The sequence below is a fragment of the Oryzias melastigma genome, linkage group LG4, assembly GCF_002922805.2.
Source record: "Oryzias melastigma strain HK-1 linkage group LG4, ASM292280v2, whole genome shotgun sequence".
NCBI classification, from domain to species: Eukaryota; Metazoa; Chordata; class Actinopteri; order Beloniformes; family Adrianichthyidae; genus Oryzias; species Oryzias melastigma.
This window is the reverse complement of record NC_050515.1, coordinates 30,194,456-30,205,732: the sequence shown is the minus strand read 5'-3', so window position 1 is coordinate 30,205,732 and position 11,277 is coordinate 30,194,456. Positions and strand designations below refer to the sequence as shown.

General features: G+C 39.4%; 1 protein-coding gene across 1 annotated transcript in view; it reads right to left on the bottom strand.

The window, feature by feature from the left end:
- mau2 (MAU2 sister chromatid cohesion factor) overlaps positions 1-10,562 on the bottom strand; it is a 16,725-nt gene extending 6,163 nt beyond the window's left edge. The window contains exons 1-16 of the mRNA XM_024259097.2: positions 10,283-10,562; positions 9,907-9,990; positions 9,723-9,818; positions 8,136-8,230; positions 6,408-6,435; positions 5,068-5,223; positions 4,842-4,988; positions 3,996-4,086; positions 3,820-3,923; positions 3,593-3,670; positions 1,588-1,653; positions 1,402-1,485; positions 999-1,048; positions 825-902; positions 645-756; positions 441-531 (exon numbers count right to left, since the gene is read on the bottom strand). Coding sequence (XP_024114865.1) covers positions 441-531; positions 645-756; positions 825-902; positions 999-1,048; positions 1,402-1,485; positions 1,588-1,653; positions 3,593-3,670; positions 3,820-3,923; positions 3,996-4,086; positions 4,842-4,988; positions 5,068-5,223; positions 6,408-6,435; positions 8,136-8,230; positions 9,723-9,818; positions 9,907-9,990; positions 10,283-10,516 — 1,594 coding nt within the window. The 5' untranslated portion in view covers positions 10,517-10,562. The remainder of the gene's footprint in view (positions 1-440; positions 532-644; positions 757-824; positions 903-998; positions 1,049-1,401; positions 1,486-1,587; positions 1,654-3,592; positions 3,671-3,819; positions 3,924-3,995; positions 4,087-4,841; positions 4,989-5,067; positions 5,224-6,407; positions 6,436-8,135; positions 8,231-9,722; positions 9,819-9,906; positions 9,991-10,282) is intronic.
- Positions 10,563-11,277: the final 715 nt, after the last annotated feature.

Sequence of the window (11,277 nt, the reverse complement as noted above, 5' to 3'; positions counted from 1 at the left end):
GACTAATTTAGTTTACTGAGGAATTTTAGACTATTTTGGAGTTTAGCTAGTATTTAAGTAACACACTCATATTTTGTAAAATTAGAACATATTAGGGATTTTTAAGCAATCTTACAATTTTTCAGTAATTTCAGTCAACTTCAGCGCTATTTTATAGTTCTTTTGCAAACAATTTACAGTTTTTTTAGTAAATTTAAGATTTTGCCAATACCTTTCTCATTTTCAGCGGTTCCCTTCAGCATCTTCAGCGACTACTTTCAGCAAAAAGCATTCATACTAGCATTATTGAAGGTAATGCAACTTTTCTAGTTACATATAAAATTTATATTGAAGGCATATGTGTATCAATATTTGAGAAACTTAAAAGTATTTTAAGTGCACCTTTCTGTCTGAAAATACAGTAGATGCTTTTAAAAGGAAAAATATCCCCAACTTCATACCTTTTAATAGCGCTGAAGACCAGAGCTGAACAGACATGTCAGGAATCTTGCTAGCCAACTGCATGGCAGGCACAACCATGTTGTTACTTTCCTAAAAGGAAAAAAAGAAAATACGGCAAGAGGATTTTATCATCTGAATCAGCCTCACAACAGCATTCCATAAAACAGATCTTCCAGTATTCTCAGTTCGTTTATCCCACTGACCCTGTGGTTTCCCAGGACGTAGAAGATGTGGCCCAGCAGAACCAGAGAGCAGGCGGTCAGTCGGTTCAGATCCTCAGCATTAGACATCTTCAAAGTTTCCCTCAGAAAACGCCTGAGAGGAAAATGAAAGTAGGTACAAAGCAGATGGAGTTCCCGTCACACTCGGGGTTCGAGCCTTACTTCGCCTCGTTGTAGCGACCCTGAAAGAAGGAGAGGAGGCCCCGGATGTAGAAAGCTGCAGCGCGGAGGCAGTGGGAGCTGGAGAAAGATCATACAAGAAAAGAGAATCCAGAGTTCTTAACACAAATCTGTATACGGAACTGAATCTTTTAAAGCTTTGGTAGAATTTCTTACCTTACGGGGAAGTTATGATCAGGATTTATTCTCTCCAGCAGACTGTAAAGCTGAAGGAAAATGGAAACAACTTCATCAAATAAATTCAGACAAGGATTACTTCTGTTGTTACAGTATACATGAGTAAAATAAGCTTCCAAAAAAGACATCTGTGATCATCTTGAATTAGAGCTCACTGGTGCCCTCTGGTGGAGAAACGATGAAACAGCAAAACTACCCCAGAAAACATTCAAGAGATTCACAATTTTGACCGAATTTAACCTCTCACTGGAGGATAAAAGCATCAGATAATATCACATATAAAGAACCTATTGAAAGTATTTAATCAAAGCAATATAGCATGACATAAAACATACTCATGTATGTTGCTAGTCAAGCACAGAAAGTTGCAGCCTTCACTAACCTCCTGGTGTCGGTTTCCTTCTCGTATGTACACACTGGCCAAGTTGGTTACAATGTATGTCCAGAGCTCCTGGTGTGTGGTGAGCTTCAACACAACGAGTAATGACAACACAGTTGAAGCAACAAGCAGCAAGGTCAACCAAAACAGACGAGGATACGTGACGGTGAGAAACAAGCATGGACTCACCCGCAAAGCTGTGGTAAACTGAGCTTCTGCGTTATCCATGCAGTTCACCGAGATGCAGTACAGACCCTGAGACAGGAGAACAGCAGCGTTCCTGTTAAACCTGATCTCTGTGCTCCAACATTCCTCAGGAGAAGGGATGCAACGACTCAGTCAAGCCACGATTTGATTCAGTTTTAAAGTCACAACTTCAATTTTTTTAACACAATAAATTAAAGGGATTTTAAGGTCAAGTCTGTTTCTCTCAAACTGCTTTCCTACTAACAGAAATGACTCAATACAAATAAACTATTGTATACAATACTGAAAAGATCACAAATCCTTTCCACTCCGTTCCTGCTCAGCGCAACCCCCCATCCACACTCACCACAAATGAACGTTCACGCACAGCTTGCAGACAAAAAAGACGGAGAGCTAATGAGAGTTCATATAAAAGAGCACGGCTCCCAGGAAGGAGTCAGAAGAGAAACAGTCGTGAAGCTGCGTCGTCATCATGACTGTTGTCACGGTAGATTGATGAAAGTTGAAGTAAAGTTGCTGTGAAAATGTAAAATTGCAGATTGAGGAACAAATCTCGGCTTTCCTTGAATTTGCTTTATTAGTTGCGATCGCAGCATCCTGAAATTCTGGAGGGATTAACGTATGTGAAACTTTTAAATCTAAAGGAACTGTGAGAATTTCCCAGGAGGGAAGCACAGATGAAGAAATGTCACCTGCTCTGCATTTCTACATTTCGGCACAGGCCCAGACAAAACGATTTTTTAATTATCTGCATCAATGAACATGTTGAAGAGTTTTTAAACCGTTTTTTGCTGATTAACAAAGAATGGTAACATCCTTACTCAGGAGCCTTTCAATGACGTCACAATGGCTTCCAGCTTTACCTCAAGCAACTACACACATGATGAAAGCTGTGGTTCTAATTGGAGCTGCATTAAAAAACTCATGATTTAAAATTGATTTCATCTCTATAGTCATGTAAGGATTCTTCATAAATTGGTTAAAAACTGATTCAAACTCGACAACATGTTCATCGATTCAGAAAATGTAAAAATCGGTTTGTCTCGGCCTGGGCCTAAATGTAGAAATGTAGAACAGATGACACTTCTTCATGCAGGCTGGTTGTGTGTGGCTGTTGTAGACTGGCTGCGTGTTCATCTGCACTTCCCTCCCAGGAAATTCCTGCAGCTCCTTCAGATTTAAAAGTTTCACATAAGTCAGTCCCTCAAGGATGTTGGGATGTTGTAATCGCAGCTATTAACACAAATTCAAGCAAAGCCGAGATTTGTTCTTCACCCTAAAACTTTACTTTGTCATGCAGCTTTGATCAATCCACTGTGACAACCGTCATGGGTGAAGGCGCGCTCTGCAAATGCTCGTCTTCTAACTCCTTCCCGGAGCCGTGCTCTTTTCATCAACTCTCCTTGGCTCTCAAGGGTCATTTGGGCTGAGTGCGAGCAAGCAGGCGCACAGCGAATTGGGGGGGTTGTGCTGAACGGGTGTGGAGCGGTCCGCCACACGGAGCACAACATGAACCGAGTATGAAAGGATTTGTGATCATTTCAGTATCATGTATAATAGTTTATTTGTATTGAAGCTTATCTGTTAGTAGGAAAACAGACAGTTTGATGAAAGGGGCGAAAAGAAAACAGACTTGGCCTTAAAATACCTTTAATTTATTATGTTGAGAAAATTTTGGGGGGGAAAATGGAAATCGCGACTTTAAAACAATCAAGCCGTGGCTGACTGAATCGTTACATCCCTTCTCTTTTCAGAAAATGGATTTGTTTAAAGCAGTTACTCGTATTTGTCAAACACAAACAGCTTTTCTCTGTATGTTTCTGTGAAATAATTGATAATTACAAACATTTCTTTCCACTAGCGACGTTTAAAGCTAATATTTAAACATCCTTTGGTGACATTTTGCTAAATATCTGATTGTGTTGACACGTCTCTATTGTGCACCAGCGTTTGGCTGAAGTCCTCTGGGCTGCTTTCCAATACTTACTAATAGCGTGTGCAGCTGAGCAGCGTGGTTGGTGAATAACCTGGGGGACTGTTGGCACAGCTGACAGACCTGTGAAATCTGAACAGAGAACAGAGAAGCGTTTCTTCCAGAACCTGCGGAGGCCTGCACATTCAGCTTCATGTCGCCACCTGAAACTCTCAGAGCTGCAGCTTCAGGGACGTTTTTAGAAGACCTGTTGTGAATAAAGGACAGAGGAGAGCATCTACCTCCTGGAGAGCAGTGGCTTTGTGGCCGGTGACGAGGCGACACATGATGATGTGCTCCAGCAGGATGACTTGAAACGTTGAGAGGATGGGGCTGCAGTCCAGCACTACGGAGGAGATTCAGACATTTACACTAAACAAGTCCTTACTGTGGGCAGGCTTCCCAGAACAAAACCTACTTTTTAGCTTCTCTAGTTGCATGAGCGCCTTGTCCGTGTACTTCTGAGCTTTCTCCAGGTAGCCAGCTTGCATGGAGTGCATGACCGTCACCTGCAAAAGGACCAGACTTCTCATGAATCGGTACGGGAAGGGTTTTATCTGAATACGCTCATGCTGTTCAATGCTTTCACAAGTCTTCACACTAAGAGTCATTTCAGGAAAATACCAACATTCAATGGTAGTGCTGCCACAAAAGATTATTTTAAGAGTTGACTAATCATTGATTATTTTTTTGGGTTAGTCAACTAATCGGGTCATGGATGTAAAGTACATGTCTGAACCACCATTAGCTTTAAACTAAAACTAGATATATAGCATTACCTGCCTTAATGCTAGTGTGAATGCTGTAAGCTGAATTATCCAGCTGAAAATGCTAGTGCTGATAGCTGAAGATGCTGAAATGGATAGTGAAAAAAGCTAAAGTTTATTGCTGAAAATGCTGAAGCTAAAAACGCCAGTTAAAATATTAGATGTTAGATGCCAAATTAGAGTAAAAACTGAAAAAAGCCTAAATTAGCCAAAACCGCTAGTATGGAGCTGAAATATTAGCTAAACTTCAAATTAGCTTAAAAAAACCTTCATAAATGCCAAAATAGTCCATAAGCTAGCAGAATGCCATGATAACGTCCAACTTTACTACACTCTGACTCCATATAATATAAAGTAACGACTAATCGACTATTAAATTAGTTGGTGACTATTTTAATAGTCGAATAATCGTGGCAGCTTTAAGTCACTGATTTTGTCTCTCCTTCCCTAAAGCAGTAATGTGGACTGACTTCAGAAGAATCAGACTTGGGCATTACCAAATACACCAGGACACACATGTGCTCCTTGGGCAGCCAGTGGAAGAGATCGGCAGGGTTGCTGGGTAGAATCTCGTCATCGTGGAGTGTAGAAATGGTCTGGATGCACTGCTGCAGCTGCTTCAAGCAAGGCTTCACGCTCTTCACCTGAAGAAACCGTTTGTAAAGCAAGGCCCGTTTTGTACCCGCCCCCTCCACGTCAACCGTTTCAGGACACAGCTCCCACCTGTCCAGCATCCAGGTAGTGAGTAACCTGCAGCACCAGGAAGAAGACCCTCAGAGACTCCTTCTGGATGGGGTTTCCCTGCCAGTTTTCCACGATCGTTCCACACAGGGAGAGAAGAGGATGCACCTCCCCGAGCTTCCGCTCCATTAGAAGCAACTGAAGAGGAGAGACAAATGTACAGCAATCAGTTTCTGAGAGTACCTGAGAGCAGCAGTCCCAACCCTTTTCAGGCACAGACGGTTTAAATTGGAGAATGTTTTCACGGACCGGTCCAAAGTTGGTATTTTTCAGCTTCTGGTTTATGAAAATCTATTTTCAAAATAAAATGCTACTACAATAAGTTTTGTTTAAAAATGTCTAAAAATACAAGTATATAATTTTTATGCAGATGATGAAGATTCACTGAAACAAAGTTGTTGATTTGTAGATGAAGTTTCTGATTTGAAAACATTACATAAACATAAAATGTCTTTTTAACACAAACAGGTTGATGATATTTTGTCTTAACATGAATCCTCATTTATTGGGTATTTTTCAACACAAAGAAACATTTTCTGAGCTAATGTTTCTGAACGAATTCTAATTCAACCTTTCTGAAGGAAAATTCTCATAAATATCTTCTACAAGTTTCCACAAATCTGAAACTTTATTTGATTGAATCTTCATTCTCAGTAGAATGTTTGTGGCTGTTTGGCACGTTCTGATGAAGATGTTCCCTTTAACGTCAACATGGAGCCTAACAACCGGAGTCTAGCTTCAGCTCCAACTTTGCAACCACGTATTAGACAGAGCCGCTTCTGCTACACGAGAACTGCCTCGCTAATTCTGCTGCATGTCGGGTAAATCTCCTGGTTTTGTCAGTAAACAGCAGTTTGTTGTTCTCTGAAGTCAGAGGCTCGTCTCAGGCTACCAATGAAATACATTCTAATGTTCTTATGTATGAAACAAACTTGAGACAAAAACCTGCTGGACTGTAGGAGAACATGGTTCAACTATGACTGAACAACCGGGACGTCTCATCGACAGACCCTCTGTTTTCATGACTGACATGCTGCATTTTAAGGTGACAATGTTTAAATAGACACGGGCTTTTCACACACAAAACATCCAAACCTCAACCCCACTAAGACCCTGATGAGTGATGAACTTTAATACAAGATCCATTGATAATACAAGATCTTGGTGAAAGCTGATCTAAACATCTAATGAGCAAAATTGCAGATAACATTACAAAGATTCCACAGCAAAATATGTTTTATGATCAAACAAACGACTGATCACTTTTTATGGGGTAACAGTAGTTAAAAGATACTTCATTCCAAAGAAATATGAACACTCACCATTCCTTTACTGAGAAGAAATAAAGCCCTTTAAAAAGAAAAAAGGAAGACATTAGAAATCTAGAACATCATGAGATCCTTGGAACATTGAACCACATAGACAGAGTTTGGTTGACTTGTTCTATTTTGATATTGGCTTGTTTGAGGCTAAACCAACTGAATCAGATCCAGGTTTGAGCTTCAGACTGTTCTGGCCTCACAGCTCTCTAAAATGTAAAAGATACACACCAAAACAATGAAAAATATCGCCTTTTCATTCATCTCTTTGTCCAGGACAGCCTGTAAGTTGAATGAGACTGAGAAGTACTGCAGTACATGTCAAACCAGGCTAAACCAACACGTTTACTACCTGATGCTGCTAAAATTCACCTGTATTTGATGACAGCTATAAGCTTAGGCTGCTACACTTTTAGCTTCATGTGTTTGAACAGAAGTTTACTCTGGAACAAGAAGATAGTTTGGTTTTAACTTGAAACAGAGAGAGGACTGCAGATTTAAACACAAACATGCTCGTTTCTCATTGACAAACACTAGAATGGATAACCTGAAAAGAGCAGAACAGCCTGTGTGAACAGCAGTACTGTACTATGTCTTCTAAACCAAAAGTAAAAAATAAAAGTGTATTCAAGTGATGCAAAGAACAGCTATTTGTAGAGCTGAATATGGTTAATAATTTCCAGAAACGATTCAATTCTGATTTGTTTTTTATCCTTTTGATCCTTTTAATTCAATTCTGAGTTTACATATTTATACACATTTGTTTAGAAATACATTAATAATCTACTATATGTTTTGAATATATTGATATTAATCTGATCCAGTTCACATACTATAAATGTATCAGTGAAATAATGAGATTGTTAATATCATCCAGTGTTACATGGATTCTCTAAAGGAGAAGTTCTAACTAAAATGTTCAGATAATTAACATGTAAACATTGTTCTGTTTCTCCTGGAGGACGTTTCAGTTTGACCACTAGGTGGAGATCACACTATAGCATTACATCTTATTCCAGAAGAAAAAGGAAGGGAAAAAAGTATGTTTTAGTCCACAAATGGTTACTTTAAAACTATTTCCTTAAAAAAGTCCCACTCAATCACATTTTGATCCATTTTCAAAACATTGGTCTTCATTATGAAGATGCTGTTTTTAACCTACATCAACAAACCTGCCTTTTTCTAGGACATAGTTTCTGCAGAGCAGCAGTACCTCAATTAGAATTGTGAGCTGTTGGTGCAGAGTAAGCCTCATTTCCCATCATCCCTTTGCTTACACTCTTTGTCACTAGCTTATAGCTCTTCATACTCCTAACTTATCATTAGCGGTACAACAAAAGTGTTGAGCTTCATCAGAGCCGTCCAGCTGTACAGCTTAGGTCCAGATTCCAGCTCAGATGAGGAAAACAAAGACGTTCATGGATCTATTTGTCTGACAGTGGTTGATCAGAATGGAGAGGAGCAGGAAGACTTTGGGCTGCAGATTGTAGTTTCTACATCACAGCTACAACCTTTTTCGTACAGCATTTTTATCTGCTCCTGATTCACAGTAATTTGAAAAAAGAAATGCTTAGAAGTCACATTTTAAGCTTATTCTACGTTGCCTTTTATAATCAGAAAATATCCCAAGAACTTGCTAAAAACATGGAATACACATTTTTATTGGAGTGTGTCTTTAACATCTACACATCTCTATACTGTGTGAAGTACACAAACAGTCCTTTGGAGTACCTGGTATATTCGGAGCCCACCACTCTGGCATATTCAGCTCCAACACCGAGAAGGTCACAAGCAGACACCAAGTCCTTCTCCAACGTGTGAAGTTGCTAAAACATCAAGAGAAGAGACAGGTAAGTGAACGTTAGTCTGGTAGAAAGACTTTGAACAACATCAATCAATACATAACTAATATTACGAATAAAGAAAACAATACACACAGCAACTAGTTTTGGTAAACTTGGTTGATCTACAGCAGGGGTCCCAAACTACGGCCCGGGGGCCGGTTCTGAGCTATCTATCCATCTATCTGGCCAATCGAGCCCCACGTAGAACGTGACTTTTTATTCCATCCTTCTGGAGTCTGAACTATGATTGAAGAATATTCAGAATATTCATTCAATTTCTAAAATGTTTTTGTAATTATTTTTTACTGTGAAGATTACAGAAATGAACTATACAGCATTACCTGTGATAATGCTAGTGTGAATGCTGCAAGCTGAATGTGGCTAATGAAGATGCTGGTGCTGATAGATGAAGAGGGCTAAAGCTGGTAACATAACATGGTTTGTAAGGGCGGTAACACCAGTAACCTCTCCAAACAAACTAACATACACCAGATTCTAGTGGAGAGGTGCACAGCGTCTGACCGTCCAGGTGAGACATCTAGCAGTGGTATTGATCCAACAGGTGTGTATGCTAGAGGTACACATGTGGAGCACGTGATTAAAGTGCAAAGAAAAGCGCAGGAAACTTTAAAAAAAAAAAGGAGGGCGAATGAATATGGATACACTGTAAAAATAATTCTATTATAATATTAACAGGCTGAACGTTCACGTCGTGCCTCAATAATAATAAATTATCTGACATAAAATGAATTCAAATGCAGCATTATGAATTTCTGTTTCCACATTTATTGCTCCTTGAAGTGAGAAGGTTATTGATGTACTCTGCATTTTAGTTCTATCTGAAGCTTTGTTTTTATTAGTCACCTTAAAACGTACGTAATTATTTTAAAGACAGTATTTATTGATCATTTTATTTTAATGTTGGATAGAGCATTAAATGAACATATTGTGTTTTAAGTTGTTCTAAAAGGTTTTGAAGAAAATAAAAGACACTTGTTTTAAAAACAGTTACATATCCTAGATAACAAAGGTTATATATTGATTATTGCAATGTTGGCCATGCGATATCGTGAGTCATGTATCAGGAATCGCATTATATCGTGAGTTACCCTGAGATTCCCAGCTCTATTTTTGAATACCAAAAATACAAGCAGTAACGTCCTGAACGTTTTGATACCATGATGCTGAAACCACTGAAAGTGTGATTGAGCTTTTACATGCTGAAAGACCTCCAGAAAGGAGCAGGAGGATCACTGTAGGTTGAATGATTTCTGAATAATCATACAACCAAATGTGTCTATGTGTACCACTCTGGAAAACCGTTTAGGCTGTGATTTTAACACGTTTCCTGTTAGCCTACAAACCGACCCTGACCCCCATCTGAGAAGAAACCAGTTCTGTGGCTGTCACGAGACAAAGTTTGGGGAGCCCTGCTCTACAGGGCCGACCCGGTCTATGATCCAGTGCTACATACCGCTAACTGGAACAGCAGTCTGCAGTGCCAGTACGGAGTCTGCTGGGAGATCTGGATGGCTTTCCGCAGCAGAGGCTTTGCAGAGTCCACCATGTTCTGAAATCAGATTGGAAAAGATTAATGCTCCAAACCAACAACTCCATTGAAATGCACTTCTGTTCCAGGGAATCGAACGACTACTTACCTGTTGGCAGTAAAGTTCTGACAAAATGCTGGCCGCTTCAAACTTCACATCTTCAAATTGAGGAACTTGCTGAGATATAAACCACTGTAAGAACAATGAGCACAGAGGTTGTTCCATTAGCTCTCATTGAGAACAGAAAGCTTCTCACACAGCAGTGAACGCGAGAACACCGGAGGAAGAACGTCTGACCACAAACTAATATCTAACACACACATGAAACTCTATTAAACTTTAGAAAACGCCTCTTAATCTCCCGAAACACTAGCTTTCGAGTTAATTAAGGACTTCCGCCGAAGGCCGTTCGGAGCGCGCGCGGCCTACTCTATTCCCGCTCTGCCCAGCATCCCCGCTCTTTCCCAGAGCCGGCGCCCCTCACCGCTTGCTCCAAATGGTTGCGGGCCAGCTCGCTGTTCTTGGTGTGATGGTAGAGAACGGAGCCCAGCTGAAGGTGCGTCCGGGCCTCGATCCTCTGCGGGGGCTTAAACTGAAACACTGCCTGGAGACAATGCACACACAGTCGAATTTTGGGCGGACTCGAGGTTCGGAAATGTTCCGCAAAGCCGAGAAGGGCGAGGTACCAGCGCTCAGGGGCCTCTACGTTTGACGCCATTTTCCCAGACAACAACAAGTATTTCAGCGCTTATGACCAGACCGCGGGTTGCCAGGTCCGACTGAAACCGAAGGCAGATTTACGTACTCGACTTTATAAATTTAATTGGAAAAAAGTGTAGATGATCACAACGTTTGAAATGAATTAACGTGTATATTAAAGTACAAAACTGTATATTTCTTATTTTTTACTTGAATTTAAAAATTTCAAGTAATAAATGCAGACTTATCAGAAGCATTTCACAAAATATTTGACTCAAACAAAATATAGTTTTATGCCGGACTAAGCAAGATTTTTGGATTTCATAGCATTATTTAATAATATTATTTTACAGATGTCTGGGTAACTTAAAGAAGAGAGACTTCATGTTCACCAGCTTTATGAGGGCAATAAAATATGCATTTTCTTTCTTTACCCTATTTTATTTTGATGATCATGTTCTTTAAGTCTATGATCACTAAATCATATTTATGATTATGAATTTATTTATTTATTTAGGTGTTAAAAGGTAAAACTGATTAAATTCAAGATAATATATGTCAAATATGTAAAATGATATTGAAACTCAAAACCATCTACTTCACGGTTGTAATGTTGTTTACAATTTTGAGGTTATTTTTATTTTGATGACTTTCAACATAAAATACAATTCCGTTATTTACATATTATAATATCCAATTTGGTTGTATTGACAAAGAAAAGAAAATTCAGTCTTTGTTCAACAACTTAATTATTTTGGGTAAATTTTTTATTCACAAATG